Source organism: Polyodon spathula, chromosome 25 (assembly GCF_017654505.1).
Source record: "Polyodon spathula isolate WHYD16114869_AA chromosome 25, ASM1765450v1, whole genome shotgun sequence".
NCBI classification, from domain to species: domain Eukaryota; kingdom Metazoa; phylum Chordata; class Actinopteri; order Acipenseriformes; family Polyodontidae; genus Polyodon; species Polyodon spathula.
The window spans coordinates 8,147,287-8,172,219 of NC_054558.1; the positions used below are offsets into that span (position 1 = coordinate 8,147,287).

Here is a 24,933-nt window from a genome sequence, read left to right on the forward strand (position 1 = left end):
AAATAAAATAAAAACAAATGGTGTGTTGGCCAATGTGGCAGAACAGACTCATATTGTTTCATATTCATTCAAATGAAATTTTCATAAAGCAATGCGCACTCCCAAAAATTATTTCAGGTTTCTAATAGGTGTTTTGTTAAATGTGCCTTTATGATGGCTTAAAGGGTTAAAGAAGTAAACTGGGATTGAGGTTGTCTACATGTACAAGCAGTCTTGTAGCCTTATGAAAATGAACACGCTGCATGTGAATATGCTTGCCAGTACAGGTCACTCCTAGTTGTTATGCAACAAGATGCAATGTAATTTTGTAACCATGGTTATCACTGATAATTCATGGGTATGAAGGCTGTTAGTATTAAACTTTAACCACATTCTAAAATGAATTCCAGAAGAAATAACTTGTTGCCAAAACTGCACCAGTAATTGGACCCACCTCAGATCTCAGTAAAAACAAACAGAAAACACCAGCACTTTACATTGTCTCTAATTACTGTGTATTTACATAGCAGTTGCTTTGTAAATACATGTGCACTTACACATCATTACAATGCTAATATGCATTATCACAATGTATTTACTGTGTACATTTTTTTGCATTATATAACCCTAACCCTAATCCTTTTGTGATAAAATTGTGTACTTATATATGTTATGCAAAAAGATATACACATTAAGCACATTGTAATTATGTATAATAACATTGCAGTCATGTGTAAGTACACATTTATTTACTAAATAATTACTATTTAAATACACATTCATTAGAAACGTGTTACCCATAAGGCCTGCCGATGCCAAGTTAAAAATATATTTTTAGATTTCAGTTCTGCTTGCGTCGGTGCAAAGTTGTGGTGAAAAGCACTGGTGCAAACATGACACAAAACCCAGATGTGATATCAAAATCAGTTCTTTATGAAACCCTACATGTTTAACATGCAGCACATTGCTTTCAGTGGGAAACAAAAGGCAAAAAAAACAGCAGTTTTCAAAGTGGTCCTCTGAGAACTCATTCTAAAGTGATGTGCATGAGGAGAGTGATAATAATGAGAGTCTTCAGCCAACCTTTGGGGTTCAATGTTATTTACGCATGACTCAAAGAGGCAAAGCACCAGAAGAGTTTAAAAACTTCTGTGCTGTTTAAACCCTAAGAGACCACCCTCTCCCTGGATATTGGGACCATTATGCTATAGTTCAGTGCCCAGTTCATCCACCTTGCTGTTCCTTCTCCTCCTCCCCATGGGGTTCCTGCAGTATAAATACAGGCAAACTGGGAGGTGAGGGCACTACTGGTACCTGCTTCACCCCATCAGGTAAGCCTGTTTTCAATCATTTTAACTGGGTTGCACTAGAAGACATGATTAGCCCAAGAGAATGAGGGATAATGTGTTTTTGTTAAAGTCATAATGGGCTTTTCCATGTTCAATAGCACTATTTTTTTTATTAGTTTTTTTTAAAGACTTCATTGCATTAACAAAAGTAGCCAGATCAGCCTGTAATTAAAAAAAAAAAAAAAGCAGGCATGTACTTTTCTTATATTGTACTTTTGCCCTAGTCACTTTTATAAATGCATTGTTTTTCATAACACGGATCTGCTCCCATGGTGCTTATGTGCTATATGGCATCAGCAGCATTAATCAGGCTCAGTGTCAATGCATTTTCACTGCTGACTGTCCTAATCTCCATGTCAGTCATACAGCTGAAACCTGTCAACCAGGTGTCTGTGCATAACCAAACACAAACAGAATTACCTTTCTATTAGGTCAGGCCAAGTGCTTAGCATCAAGGGGCTAGCTGTCTATTTGACGGAAATTATATAGATTTTTAAATCATTCAGGTAAACACATTTAAAGGTGGGAAAGTCATTTATTAGCCATGTCATCCATGTCAAGTGAAATCAACCTAGCCATAAAATCCTAATTCCTCCAAATGAAAAGGTCTGAAAATGTAGACAAATATTTCTTCAAGATGTCAATCTCACCTTCAGGATAGGTACCTTGTCAAAAATGTGTCAACTTTTGTTTATGCAGATTACTGTCAACTAAAAAGTGTTGCTGTTTTCCTTAACGCACACAATGAATGAGCAAGAGGTCATCAGGGGACGGCTCTATCTATTCCTGACAGTTGTGGGAATCCCAGGCAACCTGATGGTCATATCTGCCTTCTCACACATAGCCTAATTCGACCGCAAGCTCCAGCCAGCTGACATCATTGTCCTTCATCTCATGGTGGTCAACCTCACGTTGGTGGTTCAACGCTGCCTCTTTGAGACCTTGGCATCTTTCTACGTGGTAAACATCTTCACCGACTTGGGCTGCAACATTGTCATCTACATCTACAGGACCTGCAGAGCTCTCTTCATATGGCTGACCTTTGTGTTGAGTGCATTCCAATGTCTCGGCATTGCTCCCACTGGCTCCAAGCGGTCCAGCATCAAACTCCATGCCCCACAGTACCTGGCGGGAGTCTTTGTCTTTATTTGGATCTTGAACACCTTCCTAAGTGCTCCCAGTGCAATGTTCTCCACCAGCAAAGACAGCAACTCCACTGAACTACAGCATCAACATCATGTTCTGTTTTGTGAAATATCCTAGTGAGGTGTGGAAGTCATCAGTGGGAGCCATGCAAATCGCCAGGGACGTGGTCCCCATGACCCTCATGCTCCTGGCTAACATCTTCATCCTCATGATTTTATACAGACACAGCAAGCATGCCAAGCTGATCAGGAGCGCCAAGCAGAACCAGAAGGAGTCGGCGGAGATGAGAGCAGCCATAACCGTGGTCCACTCTGGTCACCCTGTATATCTTGTTCTTCGGGATAGACAACATCCTATGGGACTACACCTTGTCCATCAGCGAGACTTTGGCCACTTCCATCATCTCTGATCTGCGGATCTTCTTTGCTTCCCTCTATGCCGCTGTCAGTCCCATTGTTATCATTCTGTCCAACAGGAAGGTGAACAACAAGCTGAGATGCATTGCGGTAGATCAGGCACCCCAGAGCTGTGAGACTGTGAAGACAACAGCTTAATGGTGGACTTGAAAGGTTAGTTGTGCAGAATATCAGATCCAGCTCTCCAGAATGTCTCTTAATATCTTAATATTCATCATAGTTTATGTTGTATCCAGGACACAACTAAATTTAGAAGATGACTGGCCAAAACAGCACAACAAATCTCCAAACATAAAAACCTCACAAGAGAGTAGCTTCTAAAGCAGAGTAGAACCACAGACCAAAACAATTTGAGAAAGTGTAACCGTAAGTACGGAATCAGAGGAATCTCAGATACAATAACAACAGGTGACGCTGTAGTAAATGCTTGAAAATATCATAGTACTTTACAATATGGACTCCCTTTCAATAAAGATGTAGATCTCAAGGTCAAATGCATGCATTTGAGATTAAATAAATTTCACATTACTTTCTCTGTGCTCAGTAGGAATGCCATTACAATAAAGTAATAGAAATAACCCATTCCCACTTGAATGGTTTTGTCACCAAATAGTTAATGTTATTAAATGAGCTGATTAAGGGGTGGAAATCTCGATACGGGATATTTATGTTTTGTAAAGCATGCCTTGTCTTTGCATGGCTTTATTCTAGTACTTCTTTCCTAACTGTTTTGTGGAGCTATTTTCATTTCAGATTTCAGTCTAGCACACAGAGCTGAGGAAGGCTCTAGTCTTTGTGTGTGTGTTGCTCATAGCAAATACATGTATCAATCCTCACAGTTGAGATCCATCAATAATAAAGAATCTGCCAGCCATACACATAGTGAGATCGGCACCCATCACCCCTTCTCCTGGACTCAGGTTAATACTCTGATGCAATATGATTTGCTCAGATGTGGATTTGAGAACTAAACATCTCTAATGGCTGTTTAGCTCACTGCAGTATAAATGCGAGCTGTCTGATTTCTGAAGCACATTAGGCAAGATTTGTATAATGAAGCAATTAGTTCAATTAGAGAGGCAACACCAGCAAGAATGAACTAATTTAAACACCCAATAAGAACAACTTTTCTTTTTTTGCATTTATTTTTGCATTTTTGTTCACTGCAATTATACATTCTTTGTGTGTGTGTGTCTATATATATATATATATATATATATATATATATATATATATATATATATATATATATATATATAGACAAAGAGAAGGAGATGTGATACCTTTTACACTGTGAGATTGTAATATGAGATTGTAAACATCAATCTCTCTTTCCTACTTTCACCTGAAGAACAGACCTTTGATGTCTTGAATGCTTGTGATTAATTATTTAGTTAGTCTAATAAAAGGGATCACATCTCCTTCTCTTTGTCTATTATCTCTGGACTAATATGGCTACCATTTAATCTATCAACGACTATCTATGTATCTATCTATCTATCTTTATACACACATATATATATATATATATATATATATATATATATATATATATATATATATATATTCACAATGTCATGTGGAATGTTGCCATCACTCTAAAGTGTTACCACATTATTTTTATACTGCCATTAATTCATCACTATGTTTCACTTAAGCTCAGATATTCTGCTGGGGTGATAATGGCTAAGACAATCTGTGAGGTTTTAATGACTAAAATATGAAAGTAGCAATATAAAAGTGTTAGACCTACTGAACCAGTGTTTTGTATGTGTGAAATGTACCTTTACTATATACTGTACTGCATATCCAATTAGTTTCCGCTGTTCTTGGCAGAGGAAGCCGTTTTTCTGGCACACTTGCCCCACTTGGCTTGCTAAGCTTTTCCTCAGCACTTTGACATGGATACCCATCGTTTTAACAGTGTTTCAGCAAGGACCGGAATTAGCACTGTCTAATTTCGATAGCACATCGAATGCAAACACCAGATCCGCTAATTATGTCGGTGAGAGAAGTAATTGAAAGTGGCAACAGTTTGCAAAACTGCTGGTTCCAGAAGTGAATGGAGGTGCAGGAGAAAGTGCATGGTGAGGCTGCCTGTACTGATGTAATCAGAATGATGTTGCTTCTCTTCCAATAATGAGGATTTCAATTGAACTAAGTGAGTCTCAGTGGGACAAAAATCAGTTTGTTTGTTTTGGCGCTACAGCTCTTGATTTCATAAAGAGACCTTGACAGTTATGAATAATGTTTTGTCCACACATGCCAAAAAAACATTTCTTTTTACAAACATCTTTAACCACTTTCAAACAGATCTCTTTCTTTCCCTGTTAATTCAAAAAAATGCTTTAGTAACTTCTATACTTGCACAATACAATGCATCCAGACCCTGAAGCCTAAAAAATTAACCAAAAAAATAATAATTACTCTATCTACCAATCCAAATCCAGCCTTGTTGCCGTAACCCTTCCCACACGGAACATCCTGCTCCAACTCAATATTCAGGAATATTTAATGGGGACAGCTCGTATTAATGGGATCAGTACTTTGTCATTGCTTGCGTGACTGTGATTCATCCTTTAAAATCTGAACATTCATAACAAAATCAAATTAAAAATGAATACCAGAATTATTATTTAAATAAAAAACAAATACAAAAAAAAACAGAAAATGAAACCCCAGCTGATGTGCACCCTAACCTGATCCTAACATAGCAGAAACAGCACTGACATCATGGGCTGCAAATTTAATTTAAGCCTTTAGTTCTTCCCAACATCCACCCATTGCTTTTATAATTAGCCACTGCTTTGCAATCTACTGAATGTTTAAGTGCGAATGATGTTTCCTAATGAAGTTTCTTAATTTGCACTGTTGAGAATATAAACCAGGACTGGGGGTCCTATGGGGAATCCAATTATGTACGCGTTGGCACCTTGTGGAAATGAAAACAAACTAAGGGATAATGTGTGTGTCAGTCAAACGCCTGAAAAGAGTCGAAAGCTAATTTAGAGTGCCGTCTGATTGGCTTGATTTGGTTTCCAGTTTCAATCTCTTCTCTTGAGAGCTTGTTTTTATTTGTGACAGATACCACAGTCCAGAAGGAAGGACTTTGTTCCCTGTTAGTCATATCTTTCCTCACCTCGCTGATTATTTGTGGTTATGCCTTAATAATCATCGGGTATCCTCCACCCTTTATGTAACTGCAGGAAAGAGTGATTGTCTCTTTAACTGGATGTGATAAGTAGCACTACCAGTTTAATTAATGAACTGCTAATAGAATTGTCCATGTGGTGCCAGAGCGTTCCCTAGCAAAACTAGTTTTGAGCTAAACATAGCATTGTCTGAATTTAGTGGACAATTACACTACTACATTTCTGAGTAATTCAACTCGTAATCACCAGCACACTCGAGTAGCTTTGTAGTATAATTACACTTGTATTTACATTCAATTCACTGCATGTGTAGCACTGTTTCTAGGCTTACTTCTGATTGTTTTGAACCAATACGTGACAAAAAGGGGACACGTCAAAATTTGTATCACCACTTTGTCTCTGCATAGCATATAGATGAAAACAATCATCTCAACACAGTATTTACTAAGGTGACCATCCATTCACAGAGTCACATCAACAACAATCCCCTCTGTACATCAGACTTTATTCTTTCCAGAATTTGTTTTGCCAAGGTTGAAGGCAGGGAAGTAGTCGCGGAATCTCTTTGCAGGTTTCCTGCCCTTCGGGGGCTCGCTCTTGTGGTCTTCACTCTTGTCCTCATCGGAAGAGGATGGAAGATCGGCTGGGTGACGCAGCCTCTGGTAGTGACAGGGCTTCTTCCTGGAGGTTGAACGCATTAACAGTTCCTCAAAGTCTCATTCCTTGATCCTAATGGAGAAGAAGATAGCAATCCCGCCGACAAGAAACGCCCCAGAAAAGCCATAGAAGATCCCGTAAATCAGGGGCCGAATCCTGTCAAAGAGTTTCCTAGGGTACGGAGGCAGCTGCTGTCTCTCGATGATCAGCTCCAAGTCAGCCCAGTTCGTCTCTAGCACTGTGTAAAAGACCCAGCAATCTGAGGTGTAGCGTTTTTGTATTCCATTAAATATGAATTACTTATTTATAATTACTTTCTGTGATGTAGATGGTAGTGTGAAATTAAATCTTTGGAACAGTTCTATATATCAGTTCTGTCTGCCTGCCTGTCCGTTTGTTTGACAGCCTGTCTGTCTGCCTGTCTTGTCTTACATTCTCTCTCCCAGCGGAGCCTGTCTGCAGACTTGTCTGAGTCAGCTGCTATCATGGAAGACTTCATGGCTTCGACCCCCTTCTGGAAGTCCTCCACATACTTCTTCATCCCCAGGGACTTGTCTTGGTTGATGTTCTTCCCCATCTCTGAACACAAAAACAACAAAGAATAATAAATAAAATGACATTGATTGCAATTAATTCTCTGCATGACTTTGCACCATGGCGAACTGTAGTAAAGCACAGTACAAGAGTAGTAAAAACATGGAAAAACACATGCTGGTAAATCTCAGCTGTCTGGTAAGTAAATTAATTAGCATGGGAAAAGCATGGAAAACTGTTAAATTGCAACAGAAATGAACCAAAGTGAACTTCGATGTATTTGAACTAGACTGCAGCTATGGTGACAAGTTACCTGTTTAGAATGACACAGAAATCGAAAACAGGAATTCAGTCCATTGGGGGGAACAAAACAACCACGGACACTTCGTTAAACAAATTCCAAAAAATAGAAGCTTTGTCCCTTTCGATTGCTGTTATTTTGTAAAGAGATTTTCTGTATTACAAACTCAAAGTTTCCAAAGTTGCAGTGGGGTAAACATTTCACACACCTTTCACATAAGAGTCTTTTCTGAATCAGACATAGTTTTAAAATATATTAAATTAAAATAATAACCTTAGAAGAAACAGTGGTAGAAACAATGGACAACACACTTGATAAGATATGTGTAGCTGGTGTAAAGTATCTATTATCAAAGTCCATTAAAGAGTTCCTGCTAAGATCATTAAAACTGCTAACTGAACAACTACTATTGTTCAAATGACTCTAATTACACCATGTAACAAATTTTTTATTTTTTTTTGTTCCTGGGTAGTAAGTGTTATTTCCTAATTGCTTATGCCTCAAAAGTATAGAAAATGGCTATTATTCCCCACAGATATTGCTTTTGTGACCAGGACAGTGATATTTCAAAATATCACTATTTCCAATGGGAAAACGGGCAAATGTGTGTCTTTTCGTTCACATAAAGTCAGAAAAAAACAACATATGAATCCAAATTAACATGTATTTATACTAAAGTAATACAAAGATGACTACAAAAGATTTAGAAGTGAGTAGTTTTTCGAGATTTACGATTATACTGTATTTACTGTATAATCGTAAATAATAGCCATTTTCTATACTTTTGAGGCATAAGCAGTTAGGAAATAACACTTACTACCCAGGAACAAAAATTGTGTTACATAGCATTATTTATGCACTGATTACAGTACTTAGTTTTGAAAAGTGCCCTGTCTGACCTCTTGAGACATCTGACCTCCCGATCTTCCGCAATGCTCTGGCGAGTCTATCGTAATACATGCTGTTTCCAACAGTGGCCAGCCACTCCTTCATGATCCTCGTACACTCTGCAGGGGTAGCCGAAACACACACACGGACACACACACACACACACACGGACACGGACACACACACACACGCACAAGCATGCACGCACAAGCAATCTGTTAGATTATATTATATATACAGATGGACCAGGCTTGTAATAGCAGGGTATATGTAGATTGAAATGAAAACAAAACTGGGATGATTTTAATCATCACTATTTACAATGTGGATAGAGGACAGCATGGAAGACTCCAATGATTTGGCTCTGTGTGCAGCACCGGTAATGGCACTGGGGTAATTCCAAGGATGGAAGTTAATTTCCACTACCAAATAATTCTCAATGGCAATAGAGTGGGTCTGTACTAAGAGGCAATTGCACAAAAGCACAAAGACTCTTGTAATGTAAATGTCTGGTATCATGATGGTATGATCCTAAGCACACCGGCAAGCCACTGCAGTACCAAGGGAGAGGCACAGAGTGCTTCTGTGTCAGAATTCCTTTCAATGTGCATTCCAAACATCCCACTTGTTATGATCTGCTTTGCCCAAGGGCGAGAAACTGGTCTTCCGATGGTATATATATATATATATATATATAGCCACAAATTGAAAGATCGATAGACACTGAAAGTAATCTGTGAATTTGAATTTAAGCGCATGCTTACTGATGGATCGCTTCTTCCGTTTCTCATTAATGTCGAGGTTGCTGTTTTGTTTGGACATCCGGTCTACTTCCTCCAGGATGTTCTGCTCTGGGTTGGTCAGGACCTGGTGCAGATCTTGGCACTCAGTGGGGGTGAGCAGATCAGAAATCCGGTCCATCTGGTGTAGCCCAATATCATCAGCAACTGTGGGAACACACCGAATAGGAATGGTACGGCACAGTATGCTCCTGAACAACCAATTAGGAGCAAACAGATCCTATCAGGTTGTTTTTGTTTGTTTGTTTATTTACTTTTTAGATTTCAAATAATAATAATAATAATAATAATAATAATAATAATAATAATAAAGTAGTCCCCAAGGATTATAATCAAATAAAATTAAACAATAATCATTTGACATATTATTTATAACCGGTTATGCTGTTACATTAAAATCAATTTTATATTCAGGAGAAACATTTATATATTTGTTTGTTATTTGTTATATGATGGCACCTTCTGCACCTGTTTTTTTAATGTTATTAATCTCCTTTTCTCACCTGTATCCTCTCCAAAACAAGGGTTAAAGAATAGGAAAAGAACCAATTCCAATCCTATTTTTTCCATTTTGAAATTTACATAAGACCAACAGTTGTTTGGTTAAAAAAAAGCTGTTGCTTGTGTTTAATCTCTGTTTAGAATTTAGAATGTTGAGTTTCATGTGATCTAACAATGACAGGTGTCACCCTTCCATTCAATGTTCTATAAACAGGGCAGTGCTCACATGACAACAAACCTGGCAACACATAGTTTGACACCAGTTTACACTTTCTAGATGTGCTTAAAGTTGGTACGATGAAGTTGTTTGTTTGATTTATAAAGTTATTTAAATGTGATTCTGCATGATCTAAAGAGCGGGCAATTATCTGTTTAGCTATATCGAGTATTTATCAGATCAGAGGGAATGAAACAATGCAGAATACTGTGGAGCTTTATGGCATGTGCTGTTCACACATTACTGTGAAGGGGTGAAAGCCCTTCATATGTAAATAGGGTTTACTTTGGTGTTTTTGTGTAAGTAACTGATTTAGTTTGTACTGGTACTTATTATCCATTCACTTCAGTATTCTCCCATTCTTAAACGCTCATATTTTTTACATCATTTCAGCTTCAATGTCATTTCCTTTAACGCCTGCATCTTGTTTTTGTTACAGTAAAAAGGGAATCTGGCAGGTGTGGTCACATGACCAGTTTAGACCAAAAGGACAATGGCTTAATGTTTTTGTTCTGATGTAATTATTGTTTCAATTCTTGTTGTTTACTTTGTTGTAAAAAGAAACAGTATGGTCTCTACAAATGACTTTGTTTTAAAAACGCTGTTTTTCGGTTGGGCGCTCTGAGTCAGGTGACTAGGAGGCTGTGTATAGAAGCAGACAGGTCTTGCTCCCAGGGGTGAGACAGCATTTGCTATTGGACGGTCACGGGTCACGGCAAACTGCTGCATTGCTGCTGTTATTGGTAGTTTGATTGCTGTTTTTTAGTTTTCCTGTGATTTAAAGTGTCTTCTTTTATGCTCACCTGTGTTCAGAGGTGAAGCAGCGGGACCAGTAAATTATATTAGTGTCTCTACAGAGTTACAAATAGTTCCCAGCAATGACATGTAAACCATGTGTACTGTACTCGATGACTCTCGTAGAGACAAGGTTGGTCGCACACTCAAAAATCTCCTCTTCTTTCAGACCTGACCGCTAATATTTATATGCAGATTACATTTGGTTTTTAAAAATCTTTTGTTATTTATTAAAACAAAGCATGAAACAAAACACGTTTCACAACACGTATTGTGTCTTCATCAGGGGTTGCAGCAATTGTGAACTGTATATATATATATATATATATATATATATATATATATATATATATATATATATATATATATATATATATATATGTATATATATATATATCATATATATATATTTCCCGAAATACCAGTATTAAAGAATTTCTTTTTTTGAAAAATACTTTGCTGTGCATGAATGCCTTCAATATATTGTATATATATTATATCATATTATATATATCATGTATATATTATATATCCATATCTATATATATATATAGATACTCATTCTATGATTAAGATACACAGCATGCAGAACTGTATCATGTTAATAATTTCCCTATCTATGCTCTATTTTATAATGCTTATTGTGAGTTATTTTTTTTACATTTTGGCAGGGCAACTTCTAAATACCATACAGTTCACACAAATCTGTTTTAAACTTTTTTTTTGCATTGTGACCGTCCAAGGGGTATATATTAGAGGTATTTGATGCTGTTGATTGTGAAATGTGATAGACCTGTAAAAGAATAACTAGACTACCACCCCAATTAACACTAACGGCAACTAATCAGGCTAACACTACTAATTATACATCTAAGGCAAGTTAATCTTGACTGCCATATTTACTCTTTTAGGGCACAGTTGAATTATAGGGGCGCGTTCATGTATCCATTGAAAAACCCTAAATTACGTTGTACTATTTGGTATCTTTATGCACCCAGGATGGACATGGTGTATTTACAGTAACATAATTAATCTAGGGGTACTTTTTTTATTATGTCACATGGGGGGGGGGGGTGTATTATAAATAATAGATCCTATGATAAATGATTGCTAGGGTGAGGGTTTTATGGAACAAGGATGGAATGTGTTTATTTACAGTAATATTGCTGAAGTGAAATCCTCAGTTACAATGCTAGCAAGATTATTAAATACAAATGCTCTGTTTCACAGTGAAAGAAAGCGTAAGTCAACTACTGTTTCTCACTTCTCTGCATGGAGCAGAAGGCACTGACTCACGTCTTCAGAATCGCATAATCAGGTCTGCCAAACCTTGATCTGTTAGAATGAGAATCAAACACACCATCATTGCGTTCGTCTTTCAAACAGATTAGACACCCTATAACAGTTTTGCACTCTGTCTGTAATGCAAAGGCCTTTGGCAGCACAGTTTTTATATAACATACATTTCATATGAAAGGCTGTCGTTCCATTATTATTAAAGTCTTTCATATTATGATAATAGTAGTGGAATTGCTAGGTAGTATTTAGGGGGATCAAAAGAAAAACCTTAGGCTAAAATCTACGGTTTTTGCTCATTTTTACATTCACACAGTAACAAATACGATTTATTATTATTATTATTATTATTATTATTATTATTATTATTATTATTATTATTATTATTTTATTATTATTATTATTATTTCTGCAGCTGTTTTTTCTTTACATGTTGTTGCTGAGCTTATGCTTTTAAAAAATGGAATACAAGTTCATGTAAAAACCTGTACAGTAACTGGTTGAGGTCGGATCTGACTGGATCAGCTTCTTCGTTGTTGGCTGGTCCTGCGAGTTGGCTGTCGTGGGCACTAAGCGGAAGTCTTAGCTCCATGTCTCTTGTACTTCACTCTACTGAAATCTGATTGGTTATGACACAGACTCCGGTGGAATGAAGGACAGAATTCATGGAAAAACTCTGAGACCCACGATGAACTCATCAGAAAGGGGCTGGCTTGAAATGACTCAACAGGATATTTAATTAAAAAAAGAAATCAAAAAGCCTTAAAAAAAAAAAGGATCCACAATCTTCTGATTACACAGATTAGTATCCCAATATGCTTAGAATTGGAGATAAATGGCTTAAAAATACACAAGTTGCATTGTCTTTACATCATTATTATTTTAGTTTTAACAGACGGCTTGGAATACAGTACTCGCTAGTGTATTTTCACAAAGGCCGTGCAGGTGTTTTTCAATTTTAAATTGAGCCCTGGAGACATGAAACACTCAATAAGTACTGTGGTATTCAGTACATCATTAATAAAAACAATATAAACAGTTGTTCTATAGAAAATTAACTTTTCCAACCCTTTAGCGGATTCATTCTTGTTGCTCAGAGCTCTGAAACACAAGTCCAGCGATTTCCGTCTGATCTGAGCAACTCAAGTTAAATAAGTTACTAGTATCGCCATGGGAAAAATGACAAAATGACAGATTTACTGCGATAAACTGTGCTAAGAGACATCCAATTAATTGAGCTCTTTATTCTTTCGGGGAGTGCTTTTGGAATCTGACCCACAAGAAAAAGTAAGAAAATAAACCCCTCTCAGGTAGCCAACACCTATGTGATCCATCTGAACAGTACAAAGTGCTCTTTGACGTGGCTTCCCTTACACAGGCCAGCTGGGACATGCCGTTCCCGCAGTGGAATCTACACCTGAGCCGTGTCTGGCTGGCATCTCCTTACAAGACCAGACCCGAATGTGCCGATCCCACCATCACCTGCAGGTGTGTTTGAAATGCCTCAGCGCTCAAACATGCAGACATGTTGCAACGGGCTGCAGACACTATGTAAACATCATCTGAGATTTCCAATGTCCTCCCATAACCGAATGGTTCTTGCTAAAAAAAAAAAATGTAATCTTTTAAAAATGAATCTGAGAATGCTGTAGAAGTAAAAGGAAACAAAGTTTAGACCAGTAGTGCAACAGCAAGTTTGGCGACCTCTATGCATTCATATATGGTATGTTTAATTACAGAAATGAAATACAATTTCGTTTAGATTTTTTTTTTTCCCTTTCATTCGATCCTTCTTAACTGAACAACACCTTTTGACTGCTCTCCTGCTGATCTGAAACAGCTTTTTAATTAAACTTTTTAACACGTTTTAAAGAAGAAGCAGTTCAGGTTGAAAAAGAAATTGTCAGGGCTGCTTGGTTTCATGATAAACTCTTTGATTTAATTGCTACTGAGAGTTGTCTGACATTTCTATAGAGGCATTTCACATTTCTAATTAGGCTTTTTTTTAAAAAATTGCAGTTGTATTAAAATTTCTAAATCATTTAAAATGTTGGATTATAATGCAAAAGCACTATGAAACTATGAAACTATTGTAATATCCAACTTTTGAAAAATATACTATGGCAGACCACAGTAAATTTGCATTTCTCCAGTGGTTATACCATGAAGTTACACTATCGCCAATAGTTTGCAAAACGTTTTTAACATAATGTTCTAACATAGGTGCCTGTGCTTTACCATGGTGTACCACAGCATACATTTATAAGGTAATCACAGTATTGTGATCCACACATTTTGATGAGTAAATGTTTAGTTCAGTCAGTACCCACTGTTTTAATAGCAGTTTAATGCTCACTCACCTTCTCCTCTGTGCATGCAGACTGATCCAGATGATTTTATACTAGTTCAGAAAAGCTGTTTAACAAGAAAAGAATCAGATTCAATTAGCATAATAAAAAAAACGGTAAATAGTCACTGTACCAACTTATTTCCCATGTCATTTTCTATACAGAGTAAGCAGACTTGCTAAATGGAAACAAATCTGATTACAGAAACTGGACTTGTTTTTCTATCTATATATATATATATATATATATATATATATATATATATATATATATATATATATATATTTTAATATATTGCTTAGTAAGTTAGTCTAGTGAGTTCCTTCCGTTTTCTTATATTCTTATTTGTGTTCTATACCTCATCTAACATTACTTCTTCTATTTCTAAAGAAACAGATCACTCAAGGATGGCAAAAGAATAAAGAATAAAACAAGATTTGAGTAGATGTAAGAAGAAGAGAGAGCTGCCCTTTTTTTGGGTTCTTTGTTGCATTGCAGTCTTTATCTACCTGTCCGCCCAGGTGCTCTCGTTTAAACTGCATAGATGGACCAATAGAACAAAAGAACCTGTGATGATCCCACCCCCTTCAGTCATAGGTATATGCCCCACCCTTCAGGGTGGATTACATGGCAGCCTCGTTTTCAACATCGTAAATACAATCACAGAGCAATCAAAATTCATTTAGAATACCAGCCCTCCCTTAGGAGCTAATCTGAAAGTGCTGTTGAGCAGTTATTCTGTAATGATGAGACCTCTGCAAGGTTTAATAATAATAATAATAATAATAATAATAATAATAATAATAATAATAATAATAATAACAAATACATTAAATAATAATCTACAGCTGAGAGGTTGAAGTCTTTGAGACATTCCTATAGAGGAGACCTGTGTATTTTACAGTGTGAATGTTTGTGTATTACAGTAATGTCAGTTAACACAGGGTAAAGGGTGGGCAAGCATGACAGTCTGTGCAAGGCACACTGTTCCTGTATCTCTTGACGTTGCTACGCTTATCTCATCAGAGATCTGCGCAGAAGGCTCCAACATTGCAGCCCGTATCAGGGCCTTTGTTTCAACAGCCCCAGAAAAGTCTAAAAAAGAAAGCATGCCCAAAGACTACTGGACACCTATCTCCCAATTGCTGTGCCTCATAGAGGAGCCAGGCAGCCAGGAAACCAGAGGACATGGTTGGTCAAGTGGCTTTCCTTAACATAGTTCTTTCATAACCAAAAAATGTGATTGTCCTGCAAAAGCAACAGCATGAATAAATGAGAATTCAGAATTGCACAAGTGGGCTTGCATTGGATTCAGTAGACATGTGGCTGGGTCAGTAGGGAAGTTCATCTCTGCAAATGTACTCTATGGCAGTTCTATTACAAGTGGCACAACTTCATCAGTAAACAGTTCCTCTTTGGCTCTTGTATTCAAATTTGAAAATGATCTACCAAATATTGTGCTCTCCCTAACTGTCCTTCAATCCCATTTTTGCACAGATAAGCATCTAGCCACAGGCTTTACTGGCAGTCATTAAGCTCACTGTCAGTAACCTAACCAAAGTGTGTTGACTAATCTTGCACACTCTGGGTTCTTAATCTAGAAGCTGACAGTGCTGTACCTGCTCTTGGCTCTCTCCAGTATTAGCAGTCCTAACAGTGGGTTGCTAGGGAAGGGAGCAATCCGTGTTCAGAGCCAGGCCTGGGGGCAAGAAGGATTATTAATGCTGACACACCTTGTCAACATTTCACATTTCTAATTCAAACCTGGAGAAGTTAGAAAAGGAGATCCAGCTGCCAATCTAATTTCCTTCGACATGAAAAATTGCAAAATCTTAAAACGGTTATTTATTATGTAGGATTGGTTGCACTAGGATATGTAGGCTAACAGAAAAATGTTGCTGAGTGTTTTTTTTTCTCTCTCTCTCTATTGTCTGAATAATGTCAGTCGCTGTTTAACCCTTGCATGGGCAAACATTATACTTCAACTCCAGGGTTTTTTGGACATTTTTAAATGCAAATACCATCTGGATAATATTGCAATACCAGTACAATGCCCTGAGGAAAACTCATCAGAATCATTACCAGAGCAACGGCAAAAAAATCCCTGAATATGATATATACAGTATATATGCTGAAACAGGGTTTTAGGTAAAGTTTCACTGCTTTCAAAGCAATGCTCTTCAGAATTGCAAAGATTCTTTGGTGGGGTATTAGTATTATCCAGTACACAATAGGCCCCTTTAAATATGTACTGCTGTTACCGTTATTTGTTAAAGAACACTTCTATAAACCTGCTGAGCTTGACAAAAACAAGTGTCTGTTTTGCTGTTTTTCCATATTTATATAACCACCTTCTCAGATATTTAATACCACACTGGACACTGCAACCTTATCTGCCTGCTCTCTCCTAGAGTGTGGTTGGCCCTGCTGCATCAAGGTGAATAATATGCTTTGTGAGGTTTCTTGAGCTGCTGTCACAAGTGTAAATGAGAGCTTCTCCTCAATGCATTCTCAACTGGTTAAACAAAGGTAGGGTATGAATGCTCTATACAAGACTTTCACCCCTAACTCAGGAGCAGCTAGGAATAGTGGTGCTCCACAGAACAATGGATTTTTGACATACTTCTCTCTGCAGCAATGCACGCCAATATCAGTCAAGACATGCTGGTTTAGGAATGCATGCCGTTTTAGGAACCTTGACATTTTCTAAACAAAAGATTTACAAAGCTTATGTTTGAGAACTAACATCACATTTTCTGTCAGCATTTTATAGCAGGGTCTGTGCCACCCCATACAGAACATTGCATTGGTAGAAACTGAACACAAACCCTGGCGATTTTATTGCAGAAAGCATACTTCTTTTCTCTGCCTGTCTACAACTTTAATGAGATTTGCATTACTCAGATCCGTTCTAACTTGGTTTGTAAGAACGTTTCCAGCTCAAATCCCCAGTAGAGAACGTTTCTGTCTTTATCTCTCTATTTTTTTCTGATCCAAGTAACAGGAAAGAAGGAGGTTTGCATGCAGGGGAAAGAATTGGGATGGGGGCAAAAAAATAACGGTTCCTAGTCTTTAAAATTTCTGTTTCTTTCAGTGAATATACAGTACATACAGAGGAACCAAAAAGAAGAAAATGTATAATGTAAAAACTACAAAAAAAACCCCCTCTGAAAATATTTTCTAATTATCGTGTGCCCAAGAACAGAATGTATTTCCATAAGTAACCCCTATGATTTAACAGTAAAATACATCAGACCAAGAAAAGATATGCTCATGAATGGAAATAAAGAGAGTTCGGATTCACCGTTCTTGCGATTTCCTGTGGGGCCGCACCCTGCTCACTGCTCTGAGAGGAATGTTAAGCCTCACTTCTCTTGCCTGTCTTAACTTGTTTGTCCAGGAATGCTCCTCGCTGCTCACTCACATATTCGTTGGAAACAGGCCTTTGTAATGCTTTCCTATATCCAAGTAAATCGACGAGGAAGGGCGCCATCATTTTCCAGCATGCTTCATTCTTATTTGCCTGCAGATTCATGCTGCATGTTTTAGCATATAGATTATGTCTGTTTCAGAGGCTGAAACAGTAAACAGGCTATTTTTAGACATAGCATATTCTGAATGTTAAAATGTATTGATTCAGTCTTTACCCTCTTTATTTTCATTAATAGTCCATATGAAGTAATTGGGTGATATGGGTTATCTGTGTTGTGTTCTTCTACACATGATAATCAGAAAATGATTTAGGGTTAGGATTATACTCATAACCATTATACAAACCCTCCTTATTACTGCACCTTTCCAAAAGCACTCTGCAGGAAAATAATGCAAGCTGGCTTCAATCACAAATTCACACTTGTATGGAATACTCCAAATTAAAAGTCAACACACCCATTGTAACAACACTGCGATTTTCCAAATCACTTACATTGCTTTTAAAACCTCATTTGGAGCACTTGAGTCCACCTGGTGTTCGTATTCTCATTTATCTGACTCGGATCAAAATCTGGAGAATTCTTCTGAGTTTGAGAACAGTGTGAATGCAGAGGTCAACGAATCAAAAAACCTTTCCTGACTCAAGATTGAAAACCTGCAGTGGGTTAAGCGGCCCTGAACCTTACCCACCACGGAATGTGACAGGCGGGGAGAGAATGGGACAGAGAGTGAATGGACAATCAGTTAATGGGTTAGTGGGATCAATACTTTCAGAATGCCAACGAGCTTCTAAATGAAGGGTTGCTTTGAGATAAGAAGCGTTTCTGAAATTATGCAGTGAAAGGAACTCAGTGGTATTATTTCAGTATTATTCTAGTCACACCCAGAACTGTAGAAACCTGCATTTTGTGTTTTTTTTTTCTGTTAGGCAGAGTGTAATTAAATGACTTATAATAACAGTTGGTGGAACATAGAATCTGGTCTGTTTCCAACCCATCATCCCCATTATCCTCAGTAACAATCTTCTAACATCCCCACCTTTGAGTTTCCCCAGTGTGCCAGTTCCTGACTTAGGAACATACTTTTAAAAAAAAGTTGACAAATGTTTTGGCTAATTCTTTCATCAGTGTGAAGGTTAGCAGCCCATGGAGAGGACAATGTTGTCTATTTGCGCTCTCTTGATTTGGTGCTGTTTTGTAAATACCTAGTGTACTGTAAATGTGAAATCAATCCTTGAATTAGTCTGAACAGCGCAACCCTTCACAGACTCTGAGGAGTAAATATATCACTAACCAATTGGAGTCAAGAAATTGAGGAAGCTGGCTGGCTAGACCACTAGCAATATTAACACAGTGTATTCCTTTCCCCTGCTTTCCTTGGATACGTCTTAACTTGTTTTCTGAAGAGCTCGTTTTTTTTATTGGGTTGTCGTCACAGTGTCTGCTGCAGGCTCTGGCTAAGCACACAGCCAAGCTGTTCTGGGAATTTGCATTGCTTCTCTCTGGGCGTGATCACACATGCATCTACTGCGTGTTGATTTCCTTCAGATTCACTCTGCAGAACATGTTAACCTAAAAAGGGGGTCAAAACTGGGCTTTCCCTTTAAAAATGCCTACAGTATTGTATATTCCTATATAGGATTGCATAGTGAATGATTGATTCATCCAATGATTAATCCTATAATAATCATGTATTATATTTTATGTAGCCTCTTGAGAATTTGTTTCTTCCTCAAAACAGGTATGTTCTGTGCTATGTTAGGAATAAGAGCATTTTCTTTTAAATGACTTTTGGATGTGAAAAGATGCACACACACACACACACACACACACACACACACACACACACACACACACACACACACACACACACACATGTTTGTATCCCTGTATTTGTGGGGACTTCTCATTGACTCTCACTATATTTTTATTTATAATTTCTAACTCCAGTCAGACAAAACTCCACACAGGGTGAAAGTCGATGACAAACTAAATATTTTGGCTTTTTTTTCTTTCTTTCTTTAAGACATATTTAGTTCTTAAAAGGGGGTTTTACAAAGTGGGAGACATCCCCACAACTTTGTTTTTTCAGGAGTTAATATCTTAGTGGGGACATTTTCTCAAATTTTGTATGCACATTAATAGTAATACATGCTTAATAATACATATAATACATTAATAATAATACAATACCCCCCCCCCCCCCACACACACACACACACACACACACACACACACACACACACACACACACACACACACACACACACACACACACACACCCTAAGAATAATTAGAGACTACTGAACAAATATCAGCTGGGTTATAGGCCTGTGTGTGTGTGTGTGTGTGTGTGTGTGTGTGTGTGTGTGTGTGTGTGTGTGTGTGTGTGTGTGTGTGTGTGTGACAAAATCAAGATACATACAGTAATGCACAAGTAAAATGATCATGTTTTAAACCCCTCAGAAATGCAGTTTTAATCGGAAAACACATAAAAAGAAGAAAGAAAAAAGAAAAATGTCCAGGAACTGTTTTGATTGTAATTGTAGGATCTAAAACATGCAGCGACAAGCATTTGCGTAGGAACAGCCTCTGCATGAGCTAACAATGCAATGCATGACTCCACCCTTTCGAACAGCCACTGATATAACCCTTAGAAGACAGTCACCCAGCAGTCACTAGTTGAAGAAACAATTCAGAATAAACTGTGGAATTACAGCTGTGCACACACACTTATTTTCAATGTGCTGTATACCTTGTGCAATCGGAGCTTGAGCTATTACAAAGCTTCAGTGTGTCATTTAATGCCTCTTAAAACTAGCAGCCGAAAAAAGCCTGTTCACCTTACAGACGGAAGTAGATTTAGAAAGCCTTTCCTGTGCATGGGGGGGAGTGGGGGGTGTCAATTGAAAGGTCTCAGACAGACACTTTGCTGTCATTCAATCACTTCAACACACATTTGCTATAATATAACTACATGGGTTTAGTTTATATTTCTAAATATGGATATTTCAGGCACCCAGGTTAACTTGCAGAAGCAGTCCCTGCCAGTACCCAGCTCGCATGAAGCCACATGCCTGGCTGAGTGCCTGTGCTGGAATTTCAATGAACCTCACCTTCTGGTTGCTGTAGCTGTTTATTGTCTTTTTGTTTTGTGTTATTCGGAAAACACACACACACACACATAAGGAATGCTTGGATCTGCCCCGGCTTGCTAGATCACAAAGGAATTAACTCAGCAACATCTTTGTCTGTGAGAACCACGGGAGCTCTACCTGAAGCCAGGTATTAAGATGAACTCAATCACAGTGATCTCCAGGAGTGTTCCATCCAGAGTGTATATCTTACTCCCAAATCACACGTATAATTTAAATTGCAATCTAAAGCAGTTTGCAAAAACAGTCGAAGTGCTTTTACTGGATGCGCCTCTCGGGAGCCAGTTGCGTTTTTTTCTTTAATTTACTATACCTGTCTGTCATTTACAATGCTTTTTTATGCTCTACCATGCTTTGCTGTGCTTTTACTATGGGTATAACTGTTACCAGGTAGTATTCTACTGTATAACCAGCTATACTGTAATGGCACAGATCACTATAGGGGAATGCTGTAAATGTATATATCTAATATCATAACAAGAGTCTGTAATAATGTGTCCCACACCCTTCTATTGTCCTGGCTGCCTGCCCCCGTCTCCCCACAACAGCAGATATAGAAGATGAATCATGTAATAGCCCAGGTGTTCAAGGCAGGGAGGTTACAGGTAACTGCAGAGAAATACTTAGCCCCAGGACAGCTTTGCAGAGCAATAAAAAACAATAGCCTCCCACTATCTGCCATTTAATGATTGCTCTGTGAGATAAATCATAGGGGTGGGGTGGGGGAGTGGAAGACCGTGGGGTGTGGGTGATGTAGCTGGGCTGGGCCTGCAGCTACAGATCTGAGACTGCAATGAAGGAGAGGGAAGGATTGATTATTACAACTCATTGTGGCATTACATGATGAAAGCATGCCATGGTTTAGTAGCTCACGGTGAAACACAAGAATCTGGAAATGGTGAACTATGTTTTATTCTCTTAGGTTAAACAGCACTTTGAAAAATGAGAATGCATTTCTCTCATCGTCTCTAACACAGTGAACTGCATGCTTAAATTAATCAATACAAATATGGACTGAAAAAAAATAGTCCTTAACACTGTGTGTAACAGGGTGAAGAATGCCCTTTTCACATTTATTTTACCCTTACGTATGTTATTATTTTTATAATCTTTATTGATTTGATTAATGCATGCTTTATGTTGTCCAACACTTTGTGATTGATTAGTATCACGTTATGTTGGCTTCTCCACTCGTTTCCCTTTTTCTGCCTTATTGGGCACCGACTAATTGAATTGTTGATCAATTTACACACTCGAATATAAACAGCTTATGTTTTTACAAAAAGGATGGCCATCCTGGGGTTTGTGTTTGTCTGTGCAGGAGTGGGAACACAGCGGTTTGGAGCTTGGAACGATGAGAAAGAGAGAGAAACGGACCAGCGAATGGAACATCCCGACTAAGTATTGGGCTGATTGTATGACGGTGTTGACAGTGACACTCCCGTACAGTGGAGGTGTTACAAGTGTTTGCAGTTTTGTGAATAGGAACCAAAGTGACTCTATTTAGCAAAACTAGACTCGCAGTAATATGAAAGTCTGCAGTGTTTTATTTTTAAATGCTTAATGCTTCAATGCCTGCGTGTTTGAACCATGCTTCCCTATGCAGGTCCTAGATCTGCTTATCATGCTTTTACTACACTGAACCATACACCACAATACTCTGTTGCTGGGCACTCATTTAGTTCAAGTCATTTCTTCTTGAAAAACATTGTCTTTTTTTTATATCAGACAATGCAATAAAGATGTTTTAAATATTGTTTTTAATATGCTGTGTGTTGTTTACCCTTGCTTTATCCAGCGCAATACAATTACTAATTACAAGGACTAAAAACCCAATAACAACAAATCTTTTGAAAATAACAAGCTGTTATCCTTAACTACAGCACTTATTGGATATGCAGTTATAAAGATGAAGGTGTATTAGTTGCCTGTTTTAGATTCTGTTTTATTGCATACTAAAGCTATGCAAATCAATGAAGGTATAATTGAAACGCAATAAATTTATACGATTGGAGTGCGGCAATTCCAGCAACAATAAAGATATATAAAATAAACTGGTTGTGCCTTACAGGGTATTTTCTTCATATATTGGTTTTGTTGATTGTCGATTGAAACTGTATAACGGTCTCAGGTTTTATTAGCTTGATTTTTTTTCTTTGGCTATGCAGATTGTATCTGTATGTTTGAAGCTATGTAAACAGGGTGCAGGAGTTTCTCCCTGATTTAACCACAAAGATTCATTCACACCAGACACAAACTAATCACACCCTAAAGGCATTTGAATAGAGTCTGGTTCACTTTTAACCAGAGGGGATTTTTGTTTGTTTGTTTGTTTCTCGCATCAAGGGCTTTAAAACTGAGTAACATCAGTTTATCATTCTTAACAAAAAAAAACCCAAAATACTAAAGTCTTATTACAAGAGTCACAGTTTGGTTGCATATGTTTGCAAGTAAAGACCTCAAAATATAGTCTGGAGTACATCTGCAGCGTTCTATGTTACCAAATTACTGCACCTATATAAGGTGCTTTGTACTGTGCCAGGACAGTTCCCTAAGTAAGCTGATTTGGTATATTAGTCAAGTAGATCAGACCAATGAAGGTTGTTTCCCTTTGTAGAGTCGTTGTTTAATGGTTAATGATAGCACGACTTTACAGCGTCCTACACACAGATTTTGTTATGTATCATCAAGATTGATTAGACAGCCTTTTCCATGCTAGGGAAAGAGTTTTATTTTGTGTAAAACCTACCGACTGAGACAAATAACAAGCAAAAAAAAAAAAAAAAAAAAAAAAAAAAAAAAAAAACCCATATTAAAAAGAAAAAAAAAAACGCTTTGATAGTGCATCTGCCTGAGGCAGGTGGAATTTTATTTCCACAGATTGCTGAGCTTCCAATTTCATTTCTATAAGACAAGAATAAACGACATCTGCTGCAGCTGATCGACTCGTTTTGTAGTTTTATAAAGTCCTAGTTTTCGCTTGGAGTGATGCCGTGCGGCGCTGCTCTAGGAGAGGAGGGGGGGATTATCAATCTAAAGCATTCTGCAGTTACACACACACACACACACACACACACACACACACACACACACTTTCATGCTCGTCATCATCATCATCATCATCATCATCATCATCATCATCATCACCTACCAGAATCAAAGGTGGAGCACTTTAGTTCTGCTTTTGTTTCCTCCTTAATTTTTAATTTGTGTTGTTAAAACTGGGCCAGTTTTCAACAAATACGTTCAAGATTCTTAGAGTTAAGAACGGTGTAGTTTTTTTGGTGCAAACTTCATTCATAAAACTACAGTTTGAACCCTATAGCTGTGTTTAATAGGAATACCTTTGATGAACCACTGTACCACATTGAAAGATAAAGCAAACTACTGCATACTCATTATAATATACTGTTGCTGTGTTTTAACATGCTTTATTATGCTAAACAATATACATGTGTGTATGCATGCATGTATATGGATACGTTTTGCAAATGAGATATAACATATTTTAAAGTATTCACTATTTATACAGTAAACAAGAAAGGCGTCCTCACATTCACTTGGAGTGGGGGTTTGTTTCCACAACATACTCTAACAGTAGATCATGGATTACCTAATGGGGGCACTCCCTTAAAATAGATTATTTCTATCCAAGAAAAGGAGGAGAAAGGAATGACATGGGAGAGCAGGATAGACAATGCAGGCCAGCAGTAGAAGGTAAACTGCAGTAAATCAATACCAACAACATCAAAACTGCAATTTAGGGGCTTCAGTTTAGGCGCAATGGAACTGTGTTCTAATTGCAGTCATTTGTGTGTTAATTTTCAAAGTACAAAGTACTGTACAAACTGGCACAACATGCGTCTATTTATATATTTATTAAATGCATTCATCAGCAAAATCTGCATCAAAATAAAAGTGCATACTGTAAAGTAACATTACAATAGAGCACAGGTTAAGACTGCCTT

The 24,933-nt window shown here is 37.6% G+C and overlaps 1 protein-coding gene and 1 pseudogene across 6 annotated transcripts; one reads left to right on the forward strand and one right to left on the reverse strand.

Annotated features, from left to right (window-relative positions):
* Positions 1-2,072: 2,072 nt before the first annotated feature.
* LOC121300212 lies at positions 2,073-3,028 on the forward strand (annotated as a pseudogene).
* A 1,459-nt stretch (positions 3,029-4,487) lies between these two features.
* On the reverse strand, positions 4,488-14,584 carry LOC121299516 (transmembrane and death domain protein 1-like). Of its 6 annotated transcripts, none has more exons than XM_041227272.1 (6): positions 14,392-14,584; positions 12,517-13,633; positions 12,000-12,070; positions 9,187-9,369; positions 8,434-8,553; positions 4,488-7,278 (listed from the first exon to the last, which is right to left on the reverse strand). In XM_041227272.1, the coding sequence occupies exons 3-6, from the start codon at positions 12,007-12,009 to the stop codon at positions 7,061-7,063; spliced, it is 531 nt and encodes a 176-aa protein (XP_041083206.1). In that variant the 5' UTR covers positions 12,010-12,070; positions 12,517-13,633; positions 14,392-14,584; the 3' UTR covers positions 4,488-7,060. The 6 variants fall into 6 exon arrangements, with proteins under 6 accessions (XP_041083206.1, XP_041083207.1, XP_041083209.1 ...); XM_041227273.1 differs by having other exon boundaries at positions 12,517-13,677; XM_041227275.1 differs by lacking the exon at positions 12,000-12,070.
* Positions 14,585-24,933: the final 10,349 nt, after the last annotated feature.